We start from the raw sequence: 26425 nt of genomic DNA on the forward strand, positions 1-26425 counted from the left end.
TTCAATTACTACATGTGTGATAGTATTCCCATTTTACCAATGAGGTGAGATATAAGAAGGTAACCTATCTCCAGAAACTAAGGAACAGCTAAGATTCAAACATAGGGCCTGTGTGACTCCAAGGTTCACCTTAACCACTATATTACAGCATTTTCTACAGAGAAATTGTGCAGAGTTTGTCCCTGAGAATAAGGATCTACATGCTAATGATACAGTCTATGAGGTATGGTCTGCTGTATATTTGAACAGTAAAAACCCTGAAAAGTGGGAGTATGGAGGAGGCAGTGAATCTCTGCTATACTCAAACATGGTTATTGATGTGACTGTATTACAACTAAGCATGGGGGAAAGTCTCCCAAGACACAGATGTGGCTGGCAGGAAAACTGCTGGTTAAGTTGTCTAATTCTAATTAACAAAGAATTACTATTTTCACCAGAACTCTGCCTCCTTATGACTCCTGTTCTTGCCCTCCTCAGACATAAAAGTAAATCAGCATGGAATATTAGAAAGTACATGAATTCTAGTCCTGGTACTGATATCTGGTAGTGTGCTCTGGGATAAGCCATATGAAGAAGACAACAGCTTATTAGTGGTTATTTCCAAATTCCAAATTTATTTTAGAAATGCAAACTTAACTTAAAAGATTTAACATGCCTTTTAAAAGCAATTAGAGGGCTAAATTAGAAATTTAGTTTAGGAGTCTATCAATCTAAAAATCTCCAGCATTTGAAGGCAAATGGTAACCTAATCATTTGTAATTTAGAGTTATATTCCTGGATGACTAGTGATTACAGCTGGAGCCAGCTTTTACAGAGACAGTCAGTATGAGCAGTGGTGAGCAATGTGGGCTGTGAAGCACGACTACCTGGATTCCCTAACAGCGTGCTCATCATGGAACCCGAGTGACTTACAGAAGGAAACCGATGCCAAGAAAGCTTATCTGTGATTATAATAGTAACTACTACCTCATACTAACTACCCTAAAAATTTACAATGATGCTCAAAGCTTGATACAAAAGCCTAAAGGCACTATTAAACAGTAAAGCTAAGCAATTTTGAGTTATTTAAATATTATATATTTTACCTATTAAGAAAGCCAAAACCAATTTGGGGGGGGTTGTTCTGGAAAAAAGATATTTTACCAGGAAAATATATATTTTATAAAAATTTGCCCCATTTCTTAATACGGTAACTAGTTTCCTAACCTCTACAACCGAATGCTTTCCCCCCTCTCTTTTTTTAAATAAGTTTTTCACCAGGGTAATATTTTTCAGTTTATACACGATTTGTTCTTCAGTTTTGTTATTTTCCAAATTACAAAATACTGCATATTATTGTAACAAGTGAAACAAGATTAAGAAGCATAAGAAAGACAAGGGTAATTAACCTTCCCCTTTCTCATCTCATCTCCTAAGAGAAACAATACTACCAGTACAAACGCTTATGATAAGTTCTTGTTTTTATTTTCAAAATTACAACAGATATGATACTCAATAGCTTACCTCCAGATAAATTGATGGTGGATTATGCTCCCCACCAAATTTGTCCAATAGGGCTTCTATATGTTCCTGTGTCAACTTAATCATTTGTTTGATATTCCACACCTGAAAAATATTTTAAAAGAATGTAAAAATAAAAGTAATTTAGGATACGAATTAGACTATTTTTATTAAAATGTTTATTAAAATATTGCAGTAACTGCCAGTGTTCCTTGAAATTTAGGGCTTAGAGACCTGTTTAATATACCAATTTTTCCCATTTATTATTAAACATCTTAAAACTCTTCTTTACACTAGTAATACAATAAATTTTCAACTGTAAAAGACTCAAGTAATACATAAGTATTCAGAATAAATGATGAAAATCTCTTTTTCATTTTCCCCATATTCCTGGAACCCTTGCCAAAAACGTTAAGTGCTATTTACAGTTTGTTATGCATCCTTTCCACATCTCCTTTTTATTCAAGTAAATATCATAATGCACACAGGTACAAAATATACAAATACATGTACGTATTATATATAAAATATATTTAAACACTTGTTCTTTTCACTGAACATCATGCCTCAAAATTCTTTCCATGTCGAGACATATTTTACTACTTTAAAATGGTTAAGTATAGATACATTCATTTCGTAATATGATGACACTGCTTATTCTCAATGGTCTTCAAACTTCAACAGCAACCTAACAGTGGGTGGACATGGATGATTTTAGGAGAAACAATTTCCAGATCTATGATGTCTATATATACTCTTTCTAACTGAACTGTTTGAGAACTAGTTTTCTTTTTTTCCTCTCCCTATAAAATCACCAAATTGTAATTTTTCACTCTATAAAAGAAAGGCAAAATTCTTATCCATCTCAAATCCTACTAAGGTGCACTATTCTGAGATGTATAAACTTCAAAGTACCTAACAAACAAGAGGTAAAAATCCCTTGAGAGAAAGCAAGGTGGGTGGGGGAGTGATTAAAATCAGGCCTTTATCAGTGAAATTCTTGGCAGGGTTCTAAGCCTCATCCAAGTAGCCAGCCAGCCTATTACAGTATAGGCAAATAGGACATGTTTAAGATAAATAAGTCAGTTTTTTTCTTCCTTGATGAAGAATGAGTCCAATTTATCTGGTTAGAGAATGTGCTTTGCAAATTACACTATATGCTAGATACTCTATGAGCTGCATGATCTAAACCTGGAATTCTAAGGTGTGACCAAAGACGAACAGCATAAATACAATACACACTAGAAATTATGGCCTTTTAAACTACTGCTATAATTTAAAAATGTGAGATAATTAAAAAATGTACAAGAGGGAATAGATAGATGAACAAAGGGGTTTTAGGACCATTAGTTTATTTAATAATTCCCTTACTAGAGGACATTTAGATTATTCCATTTTTCTCAACCTCAAACAATGCTTCAATGAATAGTCTGAGCTGCCTCTCTGGGCAAAGGTACAAGTTTCCCTTTTAGACATCAAGGCATAGGATTCCTGAATTCAAAGTTATATGCATTAAAAAATTTAATAAATGTCTCAAATGGTCTTCCAAAAGAAAAAAAAAGTACTAAGTCATATTCCCATTAGGAGGGTATAAATCCATCATTTCCCCCCTAATCCCATCAACACTGGGTATTATCAAACTTTGAAACTTTTGCCAATCTGAAGGGGAAAAGGTGATCTTGTTTCAATTTTGATTTCCCAGAAAACTGAACATTTTTCATGTTCATTGGACATTTATATTTCTTTTTGGAAAATTCCCTATTCATATTCTTTTTTTATTCTATTTTTTTTCCCTGTTCATGTATAGATATCCTTTACTCTAGATGTTTTATATATTAATCCTTACCCTCCTCCAAATGTTGCAGTCTTTTCTTGTTTTTCACCTTATGTCTCATTAGTCATACAGTCTTGCTACTCAAAGTGTGGTCCATTGACCAGCAGCAGCATAATCTACTGGAAGGATGTTAGAGTAGCAGAATCTCAAGCCCCATCTCAGACCTACTAAGCTTTAACAAAATGCGTTATATTAAAATTTGAGAAGCAATGACTAAAGTTTCTTTTTCTTTCTATGGTCAGATATTGCAACATTTTCCTTTATGACTCCATGGCTAACCTCTCATATCCTCTAAAAGCATTACATGTCTTCTTTTCTCTAGCTATACTTACTCCCCAGGTGGTCTTATCCAATCTTGCAGCTTTATGTACCAAATATGGGCTGATAAGGCCAAATTTTTTTTTTTAAAGATTTTATTTATTTATTCGACAGAGATAGAGACAGCCAGCGAGAGAGGGAACACAAGCAGGGGGAGTGGGAGAGGAAGAAGCAGGCTCCCAGCGGAGGAGCCTGATGTGGGGCTCAATCCCATAACGCCGGGATCACGCCCTGAGCCGAAGGCAGGCGCTTAACCGCTGTGCCACCCAGGCGCCCCAAAGCCAAATTTTAAAATCCAGTTCTGTCCTCTCAATTTCAGACTCTTTTTGTCCAACTGCCTACTGAACATCTCTACTAAAAAAACAGACAACTCAAACTTAAGATGTTCAAAGACTAACTTCTGATCTAACCCACAACCCCCCCCCCAAATTCTTTTCCAACAGTCTTTTCATCTCAGAAAATGATAATCTCCTTCTATGATGAGTTCACTGACCACCCCGGCAGAACAGCTTTATAATCAGAATCTGATATCCTAAAATTGATTATGTTTTTCATGTCTACTAGCTGCTTTGTGAGCAGAAACATATTCTATTCATCTTTTGTCTCATCACTTATTGTGAGTCGCAGTCATAAACAGGTATTCAGTTAGTGCTGAAGTTAAGATTCAAGCTGTCTTTAGAATAGGGTAAGACAGAAAACATTAATCCTGGTTCAGTGATTCTTTCCAGTCCAGCAAATTGAAGTCGGCACCCCCTCCCCCCTTTTAAAGCTCCACAGATAAAAGTCATGTGCAGTTAGGGTAAAGAACCACTCCCCCAAGGGATGGGAGAGGAAAAGGAAAAAAAATTCTCCTTAGCAAAGGAGAATGAGTATGAGGAAAATGAGGGAATGGAGCTGATTAAAACTGATTAGAATAAAATTTTTTTTGCTGGGCAGTAGAAAATGATTGGTTTGGTGATGTAGGGCAGGGCCAGACCATGAATATCCAGAAACAGGATTTCTTATCTCCCCAAATAAAAGTTATATCCAAAAAATGAAGAAAAATTACTACAAGCCTTCGCTGAAATTAGAGAAGATGAGTCTGGGAGAAAAATTTTTTTTTTTCAGATTTCCCCAGAAGAGTAAGAAAAAGAACTTTGATGATGCTTCTAAAATAGAAATACATTAAAAAGTAGAATAAGGGGTGCCTAGGTGCCTCAGTTGGTTGAGCATCCGACTTTTGATTTTGGTTCAGGTCATGATTTCAGGGTCCTGAGATCGGGCCCTGCGACCGGCTCTGTGCTCAGTGGGGGAGGGGAGTCTGCTTGGGATTCTCAGATTCTCTCTGCTCCCCTACCCCTTGCCACACGTGTGTGTGTGCACCCATGTGGTCTAAAAATATATATATATTTTTTAAAGTAAAATAGGATATTGTAAAACTAAAAGGAGATAGTTTTGGTCTTAAAATGCCTTCTTAGAAAAAATGAAGAAAATCTGTTTCAACAATCCTAAAAGGGAAATGAAAGAATTAAAAACAAAAACAAAAAAATTCAAGAAAGGTACTAGATTTCCTGTCCTGTTTTGATCTCTTCAGTGGACCACAGCAATTAAAACCAGGTAATTTTAGTAAACAATCGACCATTTCTAGTGACTTTACAAATGGCAACCCCCCCCAAAATGGTGAATATTTTTTTAAAAACCTCAGAAGATGCTTATGTTAAAATATAAATTCAAACAAACTACTAGGTAAGGAACTATAGGGAAACAATGGCACAAAAAACTACAGCCACCAGCTTCCTTCTTCCTAATAAAAAGGCATCAGGTCCAGATTATTATATGATTGGTTTCTTTCAAACCTTTAAAGAAAATATAATAACAATTATTAATAGATGATAGCATATAAAAAAGAAAATTCTTCCAGTTTTAAGAAACTAGCAAAATCTAGATGTCCAAACTTGACATAGATCATACAAAAAGAAAAAAAAAAAAAAACCCACAATAATCCAACCTATCAGGATAGAAAACTTTTTTTTTTTTTTTAAAGAGAGGGAGACAGAGAGGGAGGGGCAGAGGAAGAGGAGGAGAGACTCTTAAGCAGGCTCCACGCTGGCATGGAGCCCCACGGGGGACTCGATCTCACAACCCTGAGATCATGACCTGAGCCGAAATCAAAAGTCAGACCCTTAACTGACTGAGCCACCCAGGGCGCTCCAGATAGAAAAACTGTTTTCCCTCTCCCTTCCCCCAACATCTCTCTCCCTCTTGCTCTTTCTCTCAAATTAATGCCAGTCATTCATCAGGAATCCAGTAAAATAATACCTTAACAGGTCAAAGGAGAAAATTACAGGTTATAGATGCCAAAAAAACAAATGACTACTACTAAAGATAAAAAATTTAAAATAAATAATTCAAAAAGAGAGACATGGTCCAAAAGTTTCAGAAGAATTGCTACAAGAATTCTGGTACCGTAAGCAAGAAGGCTAGAGCATCATTCAGTGAAAAAGATTCTGAATAATTCCTCTAAAATAAAAAACAAATACACCATCAGCTTGAGAAAGAAATCAAAGCTAATAAATCACAGACCAAAATATAAAAGAAGTTTCTATTGAGATAATTCTAGACTATCCCCCCACACTTAAAGAAGCACATATAAAAAGGAAGCATGAGAAAATGATAAAGACCTGAAATTTTAATCAGATAGTCATTAAAATAAAACTTCAGTTGAAGTAAACAGACTAGAGTTGAAAAAAGAATTAAAGAACTAGAAGAGGATTCAGAGAATATTAGCCAAAAGGCAGAGAAAAATGATTGGAAAATATGAAAGACAAAGAATGGAATTAGTAAATTCAGAAGGTAAACAGACAATGGGAGAGATATTTGAAGAGAAGATGGCTGTAATTTTCCAAAACAGTTGAAAATAAAAATTACTCAAGAGTAGCACAGTGAGTCCTGTGTCCTGGCCATGACAGATAAAACTAAATCCACAACCATACAGGTTGAAGTCAAAGTGCACAAAAGTTCTTAAAGTCAACCAGAGAGAAAAGAAAAAGAAATTAGATAGCATATTTCTTAACAGAGGATAAAGAAATGACTTCAAGATACAAATGAAAACAGCTGACAACCTAGAAAAAGGAAACTGAACCCAGAATGTAAAGGAAAGAATGGCATGGGCTTGGTAGATGGATCAACAGCCCCCAAAATATCTACATTCTAAACCCCAGAACCTATGTTACCTTATATGACAAAAAGAATTTTGCAGATGTAATTATCACCAAAAAATATTCACCATGGGGGGGGGGCGGGTCCTGAGATCGGGCCCCCCCTTTTTTTTTTTTTGCAGTTAAGTATCTTGAATTGTCCCTAAATGTTACTACAAGCATCCTTATAAAATGGAGTTGGAGGGAGATTTTATTACAGAGGATTAGGTAACATGAAGATCTACCAGAGAGATTTGAAAATGTTACACTGCTGGCCCTGAAGTTGAAAGAAGAAACCATGAATCAAGGAATCCAAGGGATGCAGTTCTAGAAGCTAAAAAAGGCAGGGAAATGTGCTCTGGAGGGACAACAGTTTTTTTGACACCTTGATTTTGGCCCAGTGACACTCACTTTGGACCTCAGACCTTCAGAATTATTAAGAGAACACAGCTGTGGTATTATAAAACACCAGGTTTGTGGTCATTTGATACAGCAGCCACAGGAAACTAATATAAATGGGGAACCTAGACACTAATAAATACAAGGGTAAATCTAAATAAGCATAGACTACATAAAACAACAAAAACAATGATAACAACTCCTGGGTGAAAATGGCCAGCACTAAAGCATTCTAAGACCCACCTATTATTCAAGAAGAGGATTCCTGGAACATCTTCATGTGCCAGACAGATGTCAAAACAACACAGGAGTCAGCTTAAAGGGACTCCTACTGGCCAAATATGGAAGATTATCAGAAAAAGGAGTAAAAACTACAATTAACTACAACAGATTGCATACATAAAATAAAAACTCACTAGTCCATAAAAGTAAGAAGTGTGCTTTGGGCGACGTTTGCCACCATTGTAGGTGACTATACATCTTTAGACTAAACATTATTGGAAAAGAATTAAGTATTTATCTTGCCTTTTTTTGGGGAAAAATTCAACTTATTCCCGTTTGATGTGGGAAGCTCTCTTTACAAAAAAAAAAAAAAAATGCCAGCTAATATAAAATCACTGATTCAGGAAAGGATCACAGAAAGGAGGCTACCATTAGGTGAAAAGCTGATGAAGAAAAGGATACTCATATAGTGTCAAAGCATTTCCGCAGATTAAAGACAAAGGGAAACATACACCTTTAAAGGAGATGTGGCTTAGAATCATTAATAGAGGGACAATCACACAAGTGCCTCTTAATGTGATGCAACATAAATGACACATTATCTATCACCCATGAAGTGTACCTGCAAAACATTTATATAGAATTGAATCAAACTTTTATACTTAGCTTCTAATTTAGAAGAAATATCTGGGATAAAAAAATATGCTAAAAGCATCACAATGAAATAATCAGGAAAACAGAGAATGTGGGACATTCTATAAGACATTTACTTTCCTCTTTGAAAGTCAAAGCTATGACAATCAGAGAAATCCAAAATGTGGGACACCCCAGGACAAGTGTCCTGGTCTCTAATAAATCATGTCATGGGAAACAAAGTGGTGGGCAATCAGTTGAAGACTCCAAGATAACAACTACTAAAAGACAACAACTAATTCAATGCATGCACAAAAAGACCTTAGTTCAGGGATGGAGGATAGTCACAAAAGACATTCTTAGGATAATTGTGGAAATTTAAACATGGACTTCATGCAATTATGGAATTGTTAATCTCCCTAAATATAATATTTTAGACAGGTGAAGTAATTTTCCAGGACCTATACATCTAGCAAAATGTGAGTAACTGGTAATACCTATGTAAGTGTTCATTGTACTGTTATTTCCACTCTTCTGTACACTGGAGTTTTCCCCCAAACTTTTTATTTCTTTATCCTTTAATTCTTCCCAACAATGCTTTTTCTCTTAATGTCTATTTTATGATACAAACCTACCTAACTCAGCATTCTACCACTATTTGCCTGATATGTCCTTTCTCATCTTTTTACTTTTTTTTTTTTTTTTAATTAAGTAGGCTCCAGGCCTAGCATGGAGCCCAACACAGGGCTTGAACTCACAACCCTGAGTTTGACAGCTGAGCCAAGATCAAGAGTCAGACACTTAACTGACTGAGCCACCTAGGCGCCCTTCATCTTTTTACTTTCAACCACTGTGTGTCTACTATAAATGAATTATGCATAGTCCTTTTTGCTAGCTTGTTTTAATTAGACAATTTAGTTTATTTACATTTTCACAACTGATTTATTTCTACCATCTTATTGTGTGTTTTCCACTTACACTGCTTTTTCTTGATTTTTTTTTAAGATTTTTATTTATTTATTTGACAGAGAGAGAAAGAGACAGGCAGTGAGAGAGGGAACACAAGCAGGGGGAGTGGGAGAGGAAGAAGCACACTCCCAGCAGAGAAGCCTGATGCGGGGCTCGATCCCAGAATGCTGGGATCACGCCCTGAGCCAAAGGCAGACGCTTAACGACTGAGCTACCCAGGTGCCCCTTGATTTTCTGACTTCTATGAAACTGATTAAATTTTGTTATTCTTCCTTTTCACCTTTCCTTTCCTATGTACTAGCCATATTCCAGGACATAAAACATGCAGACAAATCATATTCCTTTATCATGATGCAATTAATTTAGAAATCAGTAACAAAAATTGAATATATTTTGAAAAGTTCACTTTTTAAAAAAATCTTGAAATATTAGAAATAGGGATCTTTTAAATTAAAAGAGTATATTTATAAGAAACCTGCAGCAAAATACCACAGTGAAAGGTCAGGCATAAGACAAAGGTACCTGTCATCACTCATATAGAGAACATTATAGTTAATAGTATGAAGAGAAGATATGAAAAGGAACATAAAAGTTGGAACAGTAGAGATAAAATTTATTTGTAAGAAACATGCTATCTATAGCAAAACCAAAGAGAACCTAGAAACCATTAGGGCAATAACTACTATCTATACAGACTAACGTAAGAGTTAGTTTAGCAAGATGGCTGGATATAAGATCAAGGATACAAACATTATATAGTATTCCAATGCATCAGCCAGACCCAATTTAAAAAAGATGCCCTTCGGGATGCCTGGGTGGCTGAGTTGGTTAAGTGTCTGACTCTTGGTTTCGGCCCAGGTCATGATCTCAGGGTTGTGAGATCGAGCCCCGCGTTGGGCTTTGTGCTAAGCATGGAGCCTGCTTAAGAGTCTCTTTCTCCCTCTCCTTCTTCCTCTGACCCTCCCCACCTATTTATTTATCCGAATAAATGAATAAATAAAATGAAAAAAGCATGCCCTTCACAATAACAACAAAAACCATACTGAATCTGGGCATAAATCCTTTTTTTAAAGGTTATTTATTTTTAAGTAATCTCTACACTCAATGTGGGGCTCAAACTCACAAACCCAAGATCAAGAGTCACATGCTCCACCAACTGAGCCAGCCTGAAGCCCCTAGGAATAAATTTAATAAAAAATTTGCAAGACCTTTGTGGAGAGAACAAGAAAATAATATGCAAATGCATAAAAGAAGATTGTGAAGAGAAACTCAGAGGACTCCGGAGGTTAACTTCTTCCTCTCCGTAGCCTATCAACAAGCTGACTCAGCAGGTCTGAGTTTACTCAGCGCAAGAAAAGACTGATGAGAGACACAAAGCTCCCCGTTCTAATAAGGCCATTTCATCAACCTCAAAGTTCCAATTATTACTTAGGATCCCTTTCCCTGGTATATTAATTCTAGTTATGTCTACTCTAAGTACACATCTATGTGAAGATAATAGAGTTCAGGGGATTGTGTGTGCTCTGGCACTTACTGTTTCCCACTAAATCTTACTTCACATTTATGCCATGTAATGCATGTGTGTATGTGCATGCCCCAACCCTTCACGTGACAGAGACTAACATAAATGCTCTTTAGTGTGAAGACTCAATATTATAATAACCTCAATTTTCCCCAAAATAATTCAGTGCAAGACAATAAACAAAATCCTGAGATTTTCCCCCCATGGTATTTGGCAAACTGATTCTAAAATTTTTACAAAAGCACTGTAAAATGATAGCATTTTAATTATTTTAAATAATGAGAGTAAAACTGTACCATATATACAGTAAGACTATCCATACATCATGGACCATATAATAAATAATGCTGGGGTAACTGGCTATTCTTATGGAAAATGTCAAATAATCCAAAAGAAAAATGGGCAAAGGATTTATGAATAGGTAGTTGAACTAAAGAGAATTCAGACTATCCAACAGACACATGATAAAATAAATGACCTCACTGGGGCCCCTAGGCGGCTCAGTCGGTTAAGCGACTGCCTTTGGCTCAGGTCGTGATCTCAGGGTCCTGGAATCGAGCCCCACATCCAGCTCCCTGCTCAGTGGGGAGTATGCTTCTCCCTCCCCCTCTGCCCCTCCTCCAGCTCGCGCTCTCAAATAAATAAAATCTTTTAAAAAATAAAATTAAGAAAAATAAATGACCTAATTAGAAGTCAAAGAAATGCAAATTAAAATAAGAAATCATTTCACACCCATGAGACTGGCAAAAAAATTGAGTCTAACCATATACAGCAATAGGTGCTTTTCTATTCTACATGTGGATATAATATAAATGCATGAGAGTAAACTGGAAATATCCTGTTAAGCTGAAGATGGGCATTATACTATCATCTATTACAATATTAACATATGTACAAGAAGTATTCATTGCAGCAGTGTTTATAACAGCAAAATACTAGCACCAACTAAAATACTCCTTAAGAGAAAAATGGGCAAAAAAAAGCAAAAAAAAAAAAAAAAAAAAAGTAAAATGGAACACCATATATATATATATATAAAAGTCAAAATGAGGAACTAGAGCTAAACATATCAACATGGATACATTTCAAAAACACAACACTGAATGAAAAAATCAAGTTCCAAGACATATACAGCTTTAGAATATGCAATTAATATTGTTTATGAATATATACCCATGGCAAAAATTTAGAAGTGAGGGGAGGTGGGTGAGAAATGTGGTAATTGGGTGATGGGCATTAAGGAAGGTGCATGATGTAATGAGCACTGGGTATTATACGCAACTGATCAATCACTAAATTCTACCCTGAAACTAATAATACACTACATGCTAACTAAATGGAATGAATTTATTGATTTACTTAAAGGTTTTATTTATTTATTCTAGAGAGAGAGAGACACAGTGTGAGTGGGGGGAGGTGGAGCAGAGGGAGAGGGACAAACAGAGGAGTAGGAGGTATGGGCTTCTAGTTATGGAATGAATGTCATGGGGATAAAAGGTACAGCATAGGGCATAGAGTCAATGGTACTGGAACAGCACTGTATGTTAACAGATGGTAGCTATACCTGTGGTGAGCAAGCATAACACAGAGTGTTTAATCACTACGTTGTACACCTGAAACTAATGTAACACTGTGTGTCAACTATATGTCAATAAAAAAATTTAAAAGTAAAAAATAAATGGTTCTGACTCTGGAATTTTACATACAGGCAAACTACCAATCAAGTATAAAGATAAATGAAAATCTTTCTGGACATGTGAACTCTCAAAAACTTACTTCAATAGGAATCATAGGTCTGAAAACATTCCTATCATTTGACTTAGCAATTTCACTTCCAGGGATTTTATAAATCTTTCACAAAACTGGAAAAACTTAGTCGGTCCCTGGTTCTAGCCTTTAAAAAAGATAAGTAAGTCACCAGGTGAAAAAACTAATTTTTGAAAATGGCACTATCTTTACATACAACAAAACAAACACAAAAAAAGAACATGAATAAACTGGTCTAATTAAAAAAAAAAGAAAGGAAAACATACTCCAACAAAAGTCATGTTTCAGAGTAAAGGGTTAAAAGTAAGTGTGGTTTTAGTACAGTAAGTACAGTAAACAAGAGGCACATGAAAACAAGAAGTCAGAAAAATAAAGCAAGAAGCCAGATTATGCAGAGGTCCTGAGAGCCATGGTAAATAGTTTGGATTTCACTCAAGTGTAATGAGTCCCAAACTCTCAAAACTGGGTATGTGTGTGTGGGTGTGTGACATAATCTGATATCTTATTATTACTGACAATTATCATCCTGTTTTCTAGATGAGAATATTGTGGCACAGAGGTATTAAGTATTTTGCTCACAGCCACAGAGCTAGTAAGCAATAATGTGTCAGGATTTAATTCTAGGTAATGTAAATCCAGAGCAGTAAATATTCTAACGCCTCTAAATATCACTCCAGTGAAGAAGCGATTGTAGGGAGGCAAGAGTGGATGCAAAGAAGACCAGTTGAGACTATGGCTGTAGGCTAAGCAACAGATGATTGCTTGGAGTAAGGTAGAAGCAGTGGAGATAGAGAAAAACTGGTGAATTTGGGATATATTTTAGAAGTAGAGAAAATAAGACTTACTAATGGATTAGACAGGGGGAAGGGGTGGGAGGGAAAAACAAGAGTCAAGAACCAAAATTTTGGTATATGCAACAGGATGGACAATGATGCCATTTACTGAAGTGGGGGAATCAAGCATTATGTCACCAACAGGAGAGGTCAATGAAATGATCAAGGAGGCAAGCTGACCATGCGTTTTAGACATGTATACTAATAAGCAGATTTAGACAGCATACTAATAAGCAGATTTCCAAGGGAGTATAGGCAAAGACTCAACCGTAAGGCCCACCAATATTTGGAGGACTAATAAAAAAAGTAGAGACCACAAACATGGTTGAGAAGAAACAGACACTGAGATAGGAGAAATACTATCCAGAGAAGAAAGTTTATTGGATAAAAACTAGAACAAGAACAGTGGACAGAAGACATTAAGGAGGATGGAATTTCATATATCTGGTCTTCACATTTACACACATTTGCAATAAAGACCAGGGCTGGAAGATAACACGGCATGTTTGTAGACTAAACGAAAATCCAACAGAGAGGGAGAAACTGATAATGTGGAAGAGAGATGCTAACTGCAGGGAAGAAGCCCCAGAGACAGTAAGAAGAGATGGAACCTGTATCACAAGAAGAAGAATTCGACTGTCAGTCAGGGAAGGTCTCTAGTAACAGTGAAAGGAAGACAGAGAACACGCAGCCCAATGCAGACAGGTCTGTAGTTTTTGGTGGTGAGATGAGAGCTGCATCTAACTTCTCAAAGTTTGAGGTGAAGTCCACTAATGAGAGTGGGAGCCGTGAGAAGTCTGCAATGAGTGGAAATGACATCTTAATAGGGAAAGTGAAGAAGCAGCAACAGCATTGCTAGCAGACACAGGTGAAGACCTACTGAGGTTTATGGCATAAATTTAAAATGGTACACTCAACTGCCTGAGTGTGGGCAGAGAGACGGTACAGTTGGTATTTTGTTAGGCCCATAAAATGAAAGGGCAGAGAGTCAAGGATATTAGTAATTGTCATTCCCTGGTCCTGAAGCTGGTGGGCTGTGAAAAGACAGTTTCACTTAAGAAGGCTGAAGAAGTGCTATGATCAGGGGCCAGACAGGTGTCTGGAATCTTTTTAAGATTAAAAAAGAGGTTGGGGGGGTGCCTGGGTGGCTCAGGTCATGATCTCAGGGTCCTGGGACAGAGCTCTGAGTTGGGCTCCCTGCTCACAGGGAACCTGCTTCTCCCTTTCCTCCCTGCTCAGGCTCTCTCTTGCTATCTCTCTCTCTCTCTCTCAAATAAATAAATAAAACATTAAAAAAATAAAAACAAAAAAGAGGTTGAAGATTTAAGAGTTTATTGATCATAGTTCCACAATAACTTTGGGCAGGTACAGCGTGAGAAATACAAAGAGGGAGGTAGTATTCATGAAATCAATAAGCAGAAAATATCCTGACTTTGCAGTTAAACTTGGAAATTAATCTAAAATTATCCAAAATGGAATAAAAGGAGGAAATTTTTTTTTCCCGGCAATTAACAGCAGGTAGACCTTATAGTTTCAGGGATCCTGGAAAAACAAAACAGCACCAAAAATGAACTATTTTATTATTACTAGTTTTTAAAGATTTTATTTTAAGTAGTCTTCTACACCCAACTTGGGGCTCGAGCTACAATCCTGAGATCAAGAGTTGCATGCTTCACCGACTGAGCCAGCCAGGTGCCCCCCAAAAAAACTATTTTAAACTGTCCATAATAGATCATGCACTAAATTTATTTAACTTTAAAAACAAGTCACTTTCAGTTCTCCAAAACCCTGGAACACCATTCCAGAGCACTGAGCCTTACAATTCTAAAATAAAAGATGTGTGGGAAAACTAAGTAAATAAGTAGGGCATAATGGCCCATCAGGACTGTAAGCTCGGTGAAGTTAAGATCTATACCACACTGATCACTATTTGACTCCCAGCACCTAAGAGCACTTGCATGAAGCAGGGAGTTTACAGGTCAGAGAAGCAGGAGCCCCGTTAGTTAAAATATTTTCCATCTTTCTCAAATGGAGCTCATGAGAGAATTCAGTCCTAATACACCAAGTATGAGTTCAAGGCATTCTCTCCATCGAGAATCATGGTTACATGGCTCTCAAAAGAGACAGAGTTAACAAACACATTCACTAATTTTAGGTATTTTTAAATGAACAATATTTTCTGAAGAGCACTTGGTGGTAGGTGAATGTTTTCAGGATACAATGTTACCATACACACATCGGAAAAATATCACCTATTTCCTTTGCTTCACGGGCTTTTCCCCATCCCAAAAAATACACTGTCGAGTTTTCAACAATCTTATAATTTCTCCCTCAGTATAAGCTCTCTCTAGCTTCTAATTCCATTTTCCCTGTGCCATGTACTCTAATAAACAAGTGGGAGATAGGAATACTATGCCAGAATTGTGCTTTTCTAGGGCTTACTTTGTACCAGGCCCTGTTAACACACCTTGTATATATTAAACTGGTTCAACTCCTCCCAATAACTCAAGGAGTCTGGAACTATTATTATCCTTACTTTAGAGAAAAGGAAACAGGTGAAAAATAAACTTGGCCCAGGTCAGACAGCTAATAAGTTGGTAGAACAACTGTGATATACTGCACGGCCTGTGTGTCTATGAGAAGGGCAGTAGCCCCCCTGGTCTGCCGTGTCACCTACCTGTGGTCCACCACAGTCTGCAAAGAGCTAATCCTCCTTCTGATAGATTGTCAGAAGGTCATTAGTGGCCTAACGCCACATCACAGTGCCTAAGTCATTCACCTCACTTCATCTCACCATGTAGGCATTTTATCATCTCACATCATCACAAGGATAAGTACAGTACAAGATACTGAGAGAGAGAGAGGAGACAACACATAATTTTTATTACAGTATATTGTTATAATTGAATTATTTTATTATTAGTTATTAATCTCTTCCTGCGCCTAATTTATAAATTAAACATTATCACAGGTATGTATGTACAGGAAAAAACAAAGTATATATAGGGTTCAGTACTATTCACAGTTGCAGGCATCCACTGGGGGTCTTGGAACGTATCCCCCCATGGATAAGCAGGGAAGTGGACTACTAGAAGAAAAATTCTATCATCAGGTAATTAAACCAAAATCCTTGACATTGTAGTTGAGGAAAGACAAGCACAAAACAAACATAATATGTCAGATGGTGATAAAAAGTTATAAAGAAAAATCTAGCTGGAAAGCAGGAAGGAGGGGGGTAGCTATTAATTCTATGAAGTAGTCAGAGTTGAAGGACTCACTGATAATATATGAATGGAGACCTGAGGGAGTGAGGGAGCAAACTCATCATGCAGGTATATAAAAAGAAAACCAGATGGAAAACAAATGCAAGGCATTAAGATAGGAGAAGAACCGATTGGTGACAGGCTGACTGCATTCGTGACCCCAATTAATGGCTTCCCTGTAGGCATACCTTCTGTTCAATAACTTGCAATCCTTTTCCACTCTAATCCTAGGCTTCTCCAAGTGACTTGCTTTAGGCAACAGGATATTAGGAAACGTGACCTAAGCAGAAGCTTAAAATGCAAACACAGCTGCTTCTTGCTTTCCTGCACAATTGAACTTGCTTGCTCATATACCTGTGCCTTGCTATGAAACACGTTTGGGCTAGCCTCCTAGAACCAAGTTGTGCCATTCAAGGCCATCCTAGACCAGCTAGCCTACTTAAACTACTAGTTTGGTCACAGAAACATAAGAGAACCTAGCCAAGGTTAGTTCAGCCCATGGCCTGTTCACAGACTAAGCTTTGGGGTGGTTTGTTACACCATAAATAATTTAATACACTGTGTTAGAAGAAGAGCACAACAACATACAACAAAACAACATACAAAAACTTGTACATGAATCTTCATAGATGCACTATGCACAATTAAACAAAAAGGGGAAACAACCCCAAGCATTCATCAACTAATGAATTAAAAAAATGTGGTATATATCCATTCACTGGAATATTATTTGGCAATAAAAAGAAACTGACATATGCTATAACATGAACCAATCTGGAAAATGTACGTAGTGAAGACAGTCACAAAGGACCACATACTGAGTGGTTCCATTTACATGAAATGTCCAGATTAGGGAAATTACAGAGACAGAAATTAGTGGTTGCCTGGGACTGAGGCAGAGATTGAGGGATGATGGCTACAGGGTATGGGATTTCTTTCTTGGGAGTGATGAAACTATTCTAAAACTGATTTTGGTGATGGTTGTTGCACAACTCTGTGAACACAGGAAAAGCCACTGAATTGCACATTTTAAGTGGGTGATTTGTAGGATATGTGGACTCTATCTCAATAAAGATTTTTTTTTAAAGAAAGTACCACAATCAGATTTTTTTAAAGTAGCTGCTATATTAAAAATGAACCACAGTAGGAGCAAGAGTTGATGCCAAGAAACCAGATGGGAAATGATTGCCAAATGAAAGAAAATGGTGTCTTTTACCAGACTAATACAGGCAGAGGTGGTAAGATGCATCATAGCCTGGATATATTATAAAGATAGAGTCAACAGGTTTGCTGACGAAATGAATGCAGGGTATGATAGAGGGAGTCATCTTTGACTGTAGTTTTTAACCTATGAAAGCTAATGGACGTAAGAGCCCCAAATTCAAAAGACTGCAGAAGGAAGACTAGAGGTGGGACTGGAGGACACAGCATAAGGAATTAAAAATTTTATTTTAAACATCCTGAGAGGCTTATTAAACAACCAGAGTAGAAAACTTAAATAGGAGCTAGATATCTACATTTGGAATTAAATTAAGAGGCCTGGGCTGGAGATATAAATTTGGAAGCTGAGAAGTAACATGTTTTTCACTCCTTCTAGAAGACACTTTTTCTTTTACATTATAGCAGAAATCAGAATGCACCTTACAATTGATGATATCTTAAAATTGCTATTGTCCAATGGTGAGCATGATGTAGTTCTCACTGCCTGCACATGTACAACTTGATGAACTCTATTCAGACTGTTGTCAATAAACTAACTTATGAGCGTTGGTATTACATATGTTGACATTAACTGCCACTGTAAAATACATCCAGAAAGATTACGTTTCTCCATTGAAACAAAAGTTATTAAGTATGCAGAGAGGCATAAAACAAGAAATGGCTGAGCATAAATTTGATGTGGGTGGAGCAGATAAGTCCAAAAAGTGAAAATAAGCACTGAAAAGGTTTAATTGACTATTTTTTGGTGGTACATAAAACAACAGTGTATCTTACAATCAACTGTTATCTCTGATTCAGTGAAAGAGAGATGATATTTCAAACCATAAAATGAAAAGACAGACTATAGAGTAAGATCCTACCTCATCACAGCTCTTCCTTCATAGAAGAATTGCAAAAATTTAGTGAGATATTTCTAAAGCACTTGCTTAAGACATAATTAAACACACAACCATTAGGTACTGATATCAACATTAAATGTTTAAAGGCCCACAACAAAAGTGTTATCAAATGAGCAGTTTCCAGAGAAGATGTACTAGCCAGGATAGGCTGCATTATGCTCTGTGTTAAGGAATCCCCAATGTCTATCGGAGATTATGATATCTTCAATTTTGTCAATCTTTTTCAAGACTGCTTTGGCTATTCAGGATCCTCTGTAGTTCTGGGATTGGGTCCCACGTGGGCCTCTGTGCTCAGCAGGGGGTCTGCTTGGGGATTCTTTCCCTCTCTCTCTACCCCACCCCCTGCACACTTGGGTCACTAAGACAGATGAATAAATCTTTAAAAATATATATATCCAAAAAAGTAATAACTGATAGATATGTGTTTATTACCATTTTTATACTTGTTTTGTGGTTGTTTTTACCCTTCCTCTCTAATCTTTTCTTCTCTTGTTCTCTTTCATGGTTTGTTGGCTTTCCTATAGTGAAATCTTTGGATTCCTTTCTCTTTATTTTTTGCATATCTATTACTGGTTTTTGATTTGTGGTTACCGTTGGGTTTATATATAATGTCTTCTGCATATAAGTCTACATTAAATTGATGTACACTTAAGTTTGAACCCATTCTTTACTCCTCATCCCCTCATCCACCTTTTAGATATATGGTATCTTATTTTACATCCTTTTATTTTGTAAATCCCTTGACTAATTTTTCTTTTCTTTCTTTCTTTCTTTCTTTCTTTCTTTCTTTCTTTCTTTCTTTCTTTCTTTCTTTCTTTTTTTAACAGATATACTTATTTTTACTGTTTTTGTTTTCCTAGTTTTCTTACTCTTGCTTATAGTCTTTCCTGTCCACTCAGAGTCCCAAAAATCATTTCTTCTAAGGCTGGGTAAGTGGTCATGAACTTCTATAGCTTTTGCTGTCTGAGAAACTCTATCTCTCCTTCTGTTCTAAATGACAGCATTGCTGAACAGAGTATTCCTGGCTTATTTTTTTTCTTTTTAAATTTTTCCCTTCAACATTTTGAATATATCATGCCACTCCCTTCTGGCCTGCAAAGTTTCTGCTGAAAAGTCTACCTGTAGCCTTTTTGGGTTTCCAGTGTATGTAACAGTCTTCTCTTGCTGCTTTTAAAATTCTCTTTAACACTACTTTTTGCCATTTTAATTACTATGTATCTTGGTGTGGACCTCCTTGGGTTGACTTTGCTAGGGGAATCTCTGTGCCTCCTGGATCAGATTAGAACAATTTTCAGCTATTATTTCTTCAAGTAAATTTTCTGCCCCCCTTTATCTCTCTCCTTCTTCTGGGATCCCTATAATGTGAATATTATTATGACTGATGGAGTCACTTAGTTCCCTAAGTTTATTCTCATTTTGTGTTATTTTTTTCTCTACCTGCTCAGCTTGATTACTTTCCATTACACTGCCTCCTAGATTGTTAACTCGCTCCTCTGTTTCCTCTAACTTGCTATTTATTCCACCCAGTGTATCTTTTATTTCACTTACTGTGTTCTTCACCTCTGGTTCTTTTTTTTTTTTTTTAAGATTTTATTTATTCACTTGAGAGAGAGAGAGAGAAAGAGAATGAGCACAAGCAGGGAGGAAGGGCAGTGGGACAGGGAGAAGCAGGCTCCCTGCTGAGTGGGGAGCCCGATATGGGGCTTGATCCCAGGACTCTGGCACTATTACCCAAGCCTAAGACAGAGGCTTAACCAACTGAGCCACCCAGGCACCCAACTGGGTTTTTAAAATCTCTTTGTTAAGGGTCTCACTCATGTCTTCCATTCTTTTCTCAAGTCCATTCAGTATCATTATGATCATTATTTCTCTATCAGATATATTACTTATAACCATTTGATTTATCTCTTTTGCTGTGATTTTATCCTATTCTTTCATTTGGGACATATTCCTGTCTCCTCACTTTATCTAACTCTCTGTGTGTCTGTCTCTGTGTGTTAAAAGTCAGTTTCATCTGCTCTTGAAAGAAATGGCCTTATGAAGAAGAGGTCCTATAGTTCCCTTCAGTGCAATATCCCCTATTCACCAGAAACTGGCACTTCAGGGGGTATGCCCTATGTGTGTTGTCCATGCCCTGCTCTTTTGTTCTGGTCACTTTTTTCCTTCAGTCCAGTCATCTGCAGAGATTCTCTTTGCCTGTTGTGGGTAGTGTTTAATCCCCAGCTGAGGTGGTGTACCGTTTTAACAAGGTATGTGCTGGTCTATTTGCAAAATGAGACCTGCCACAGCTACCACCCCCACCGGGAGCAGGGGCTGGCCTGGGCAGATATGCAAAGTGGGTAAAGATGCAATTTTAACAATGTGCACCTAGGGATTCTGCAGGGCCCACCATCTCTGCCTACCAAGACTGAGGCTCTGCAAAACTTGTGGGTCAGGAGACACGATGTTGGCAAGGTCTGCACTGTTCTTCTGGGGACAGGGACCCACAGTACTAGGACTGAGGTAAGGGGGCTGAGATAAGCATGACTGGAAAGGCAGATCCACTGAAGCATGGCAAATAGGGCCTGGTGTAAGCAGGTTAGAAAGTGAATGTTGGGAGCAGCAATGGTTCACACAGGTGGATGTATGTTTATGCTGGGGGGGAGGGGAGGGAGATGGTACCTGCCAGCTCTTTTGTTCCTGGAGAGGTACCTTAACCATCACTGCCCCTCAGGGACACACTCTGAAATGAGTAAAGTACTCTCGCCTCCCAGTATATCCCAGGTGTTCTTCAAGCTATTGCTTCTACACTATAACTCTGTGGGCTGTTTCTCCTGCTATCTCTTTAAGGGCAGGGACTCAGCATCCTATCACCCTCCAAACTCTCCCAGAGCCATAAAGCCCACTGATTTTTAACATTCCGCGCCTTAAGTCCCATTGGTTGTACAAATTCATGAAATTTGGCTCCTTGCTTTAAACACCAAGTTATGGGGATTTGTCTTCCCCATGCATGGCCACAGTCATTTAGCTTCCCACTGCATCTCCACCCTTCTACCCTCTTCATGGTGGCCTCTTCTCTACCTTTAGTTGTAGAATTTATTCTACTGTCTTCAGGGCATTTTCTGGGTTATTTATGCTGATGTGTTATCTTGTTGTATTAGTAGAACAAGCTTAGGGTCTTCTTATGCTTACATCTTCCCAGCCTCCCCTGTGTACCATAAACCTTTTTTTTTTTTTTTTTAGTTTTTATTTAAATTCCAGTTAGTTAAAATACAATGTAATAATAGTCTCAGGTGTACGATATAGTGATTCAATGTAAACTTTTAAGATAATGTCCTTCAATCAAAAAAATGAAGTTAATAATTCCTTCCTTTAGGGGTGCGTGGGTAGCTCAGTCAGTTGAGCATCCAACTCTTGGTTTCAGCTCAAGTCATGATCTCAGGGTTGTGAGACTGAGCCCCATGTCAGGCTCTGAGCTCAGCAAGGAGTCTGCTTGAGATTCTCTCTCTCTTTCTTTGCCTCCCCCTCCCCTGCGGTCTCTCTCAAATAAATAAATCTTTTAAAAAAGTAATAATTCTTTCCTCTACATACCTAAAGGAATCTATTGTGATAACCAGAAAAAAATATATCTTGTGCTCACTTCAGCAGCACATATACTATAAAAACAATATGCCCTTCTCTATGAGCTATAATACAGATATGTACATCCTTATTTTAACTTTTAAGAAAATTTAAAACAGGAACATTTCAAAAATACCATTCAAACTACATTTTAAAACATACTAAAACTTTAAAGAAAAAAGCAATTCTGTACTGTCTCATTAATGTTATTAATTTTAGTTTATTTCTGAGACTTCTTAACTTTTCTTAAAACTATAAGGCCCTACCTGAAGAATTTGCACAGCTCCAAGTTCTAGAATATCTTAACATTGTAAATCCTTACAGGTAGCTCTCTTTACTTCCAAATCTCTAATGAGTTCATCCTTCTGACTCAGGTAACTACAAAAAAAGACTTCAGCTCTTTCTTTCAGATTTTATTTATTTGTTTGACAGAGAGAGACAGCCAGCGAGAGAGGGAACACAAGCAAGGGGAGTGGGAAAGGAAGAAGCAGGCTCCCAGCAGAAGAGCCCGACGTGGGGCTTGATCCCAGAACTCTGGGATCACGCCCTGAGCTGAAGGCAGACACTTAATGACTGAGCCACCCAGGCACTCCAAAATATTCCAATTTTAACAGCAGGTGGGAAAAAGGAATTGAGATCTTAAAAAATACAACTTCAGGATTCTAGGGACAACAGTAAGATTTAAGAGTTGTGTCACTGAACTCCGAAAGGAGAGGAACATGAACAGTTAAAAATATCTGAGGGGTGCCTGGGTGGCTCTGTCAATTAAGCACTCAACTCATGATTTCAGCTCAGGTCATGATCTCATGGGTCATGAGACTGAGCCCCATGTCGGGCTCTGTGATCAGCAGGGAGTTTGCTTGAGATTCTCTCTCCCTCTTTCTCTGCCCCTCCCTCCACTCCCTTGCACGCTCTCTCTCTAAAATAAATTTAAAAATCTTAAAAAAATTTTTTGAAGAAATAATTGTTGAAACCATCCCAAATTTGACAAAACATGTAAAACTAAAGATTCAGAAAGGTCAGTGAATCCCGGGGATAAATACATAGAAATAAACACATATACATCATTAAATGTTGAAAACTAAAGACAAATTATCTTGCACACAAACTATAAGGGAACAACACATTTCAGATGACTACAGATTTCTCACCAGAAACCATGAAGACCAAAAGAAAGCAGCACATTTTCAAGGGCTGAAAGAAAAGAACTGACAGCCTACAATTCTCTATCCACTGAAAATATCTTTCAGCAATTAAGTAAAACAAAGATATTTTCGGATAAATGAAAACTAAGAGAATTTGTTGTCAACAGACCTGCTCTATAAGAATTACTAACAGAAATGTAAATACATTAATCCTCCCCCTTTACATTCTTTAAATATGTATAATAGTTGAATAGAAAATATGTAACATTGCCTAATGGGGCTCTGTATGAAGAAAAATGTAATATCTAAGTTGACAATAACAAAAGGGGGGGCAGGAAGACAAAGAGACCTATATAGTGGTAACATTTCTAATAATACACTTAAGGGGATAAAAAACTTATTCTAAGCAGACAGTGAAGACTTTAGTATGTACATTATAATCTTGTGAGCAATCACTAAAGAAAATATATACAGACACAGGATTGCAACACTAAGGAATTTAAAAGTGTAATACTACACAATGTACAAATAACCCAAAAGAAGGCAGGAAAGGAGAAAAAGAATAATGAAAAAAACAGAGAAAACTAACATAAAACAAATTACTAAACTGGTAAACCTATATCCAAACATATCAATAATCACATTAAATGTAAATGGTCTATAGATACAAATTAAGAGATATTGTCAGAAGAGATGAAAAAATATCCAACTATATGGTGTTTACAAATAAGAAATAACTTTAAATATAATGACATGGATAGCATAAAAGTATGGGAAAATATCTATCATGCAAACTAATAAAAAAAAACTTTACTGACTATGTTAATACCAGATAAAGTAGACTTCAAGGAGAAAAAGAGGGAGAAAAAGTGACATTACACAATGATGAAAGGGTCGATTCACTAAGACACAAGTATCCTATTGTGCACCTACTAACAGAGCTTTAAAAAACATGTAATGAAAGCTCACAAAACATTAAAGGAAAACAAATTCACAATTATACTCGATGACTTCAACACTCCTCTTTCAGTAACAGAACTAGCTGAAAGACTAGAAGACAATAGAAGAAATGAACACCTTCAATCCACTGGACCAAATTATATTTACATAGCACTCTACTTAACAATACAATACAAATTCTTGTAAAATGCACACAGAACATTCACAAAGATAGATCATATTCTAAATCAAAACAAACCTTGACAAGTTTAAAAGAATACAAACTATGTTCTCTGACCACAAAAGAATTAAACTAGAAACAATGATAACTGGAAAACCTCCAAACACTTGGAAATTAAACAACACACTTCTTAATAATCCTTGGGTCAAAAAGGAAGCCCCCAAACCACAGTCTATTATCCTTCCTAGGCAAAGATGCAAAAATCATTAACAATATATCAGCAAACAATCCAGCAATTATAAAAAGAAGTAAAAATGAAAATACAACATACTGAATTCGTAGGATGAAGCTAAAGTAGTAAAGGGGACTCTATGCCTTTCAATTTATATCATTGTATTAGAAAAGAAAAATGGTCTCAAATTCATCTTAAGAAACTAGAGAAAAAGCAAAATAAACTCAAAAAAGTATGACAGATAATAAAGAGCAGAAATAATTAAATTGTAAACAGAGGGGAAAATATATTTAAAAACTTAAACTGTTAAAAAAGACAATAGGGGGCACCTGGGTGGCTCAGTCAGTTAAACGTCTGCCTTTGGCTCAGGTCATGATAGCCTGCTTCTCCCTCTCCCACTGCCACTCCCCCTGCTTGTGCTCTGTTGTGCTCTCTCTCTCCCTCTCAAATAAATTAATTTAAAAAATTAAAAAGATAATAGACTCAAAGTGGAGTCACTTGTGCTAAGCCCACATCACCATCCGAGACTTAATACCTGATATAGTTGCAGTTTCGGTTTCCCCCAGGAATTTAACCTTAACCAGTCAGACTGGAATACTTAGTCAGTAATTTGCCTGATAGACCCATGCTGTTCACCCCCCCACACACAAAAAAGAAAGGTGACCTTGCTTGAAAAAAATCATCTCTTTGCTAGAATAACTTCCTTGTCCTACCTCATTCTGCCTATAAAATCTTCCCTTTTGCAGAGCTCTTTGTAGCTCCTTTCTATCTGTTGGATGTGATGCTGCCCAATTCATGAACTGTTGAATAAAGCTAACAGAATCTTTAAAATTTACTCAGTTGAATCTTGTTTTTTAACAAACTAAAGCTAGTTCTTTGAAAACATCAATAAAATTTATAAACCTCTAGTAAGAATGACAAAGAAAAAAGAGAAGACACAAATTACCAACATTAATAATGAAAGAATAAACTACAGACCCTCAAAGACATTTAGAGGTTGATAATAAAAGAATACTATGAAAAACTCAAAACGTACATAAATTCCAAAACTGAGAAGAAATGAACCAATTCCTCAAAAACCACACACACACACACACACACACACACACACACAGAAAATAACAAGTGTTGGGGAGACTATGAAGAAACTGGAACCCTCATTTATTACTGGTGAGAATGGAAAATGATGCAGCCACTCTACCAAGTTTGCTGGTTCCTCAAAACAACAAAAAACAACACAGAATTACCATCTGACCCAGCAATTCCACTCCCAGGTATACACCCAAAAGAACCAAAAACAGGTACCCAAATACTTGTACACCAATATTCATAGCAGCATACTCACAATAGTCAAAAGTTGCAAGTAACCCCCAAACATCAATGGATGAATGGATAAACAAACTGTGGTATACACGGACAACGTGAAAGACAACAGACACTAAAGGTCATATGTTTTATGATTCCGTTTGTATAAAATAAGAATAGGGGTGCCTGGGTGGCTCAGTCGTTAAACATCTGCCTTCGGCTCAGGGTGTGAACCTGGTGTTCTGGGATCGAGCCCCACATTGGGCTCCTCTGCTGGGAGCCTGCTTCTTCCTCTCCCACTCCCCCTGCTTGTCTCTCTCTCACTGGCTGTCTCTCTCACTGGCTGTCTCTGTGTCAAATAAATAGATAAAATCTTAAAAAAAAAAAGCTATAACATATTAAGAATAGATAAATCCATAGTAACAAAAAGCAAATTGGTGACTGTAAGGGGTTGGGGGAGGGAAAAA

The 26425-nt window shown here is 37.0% G+C and overlaps 1 protein-coding gene across 4 annotated transcripts in view; it reads right to left on the bottom strand.

Moving 5' to 3' along the window:
• BRAF (B-Raf proto-oncogene, serine/threonine kinase) overlaps positions 1 to 26425 on the bottom strand; it is a 168820-nt gene that overhangs the window by 98376 nt on the left and 44019 nt on the right. For all 4 annotated transcript variants that reach the window (XM_044388764.3, XM_057304059.1, XM_026512282.4 and 1 more), the window contains exon 2: positions 1504 to 1605. In XM_044388764.3, the coding sequence (XP_044244699.2) occupies positions 1504 to 1605 (102 nt within the window). The remainder of the gene's footprint in view (positions 1 to 1503; positions 1606 to 26425) is intronic.

This window comes from Ursus arctos, unplaced genomic scaffold, assembly GCF_023065955.2.
Source record: "Ursus arctos isolate Adak ecotype North America unplaced genomic scaffold, UrsArc2.0 scaffold_3, whole genome shotgun sequence".
Taxonomy (NCBI): domain Eukaryota; kingdom Metazoa; phylum Chordata; class Mammalia; order Carnivora; family Ursidae; genus Ursus; species Ursus arctos.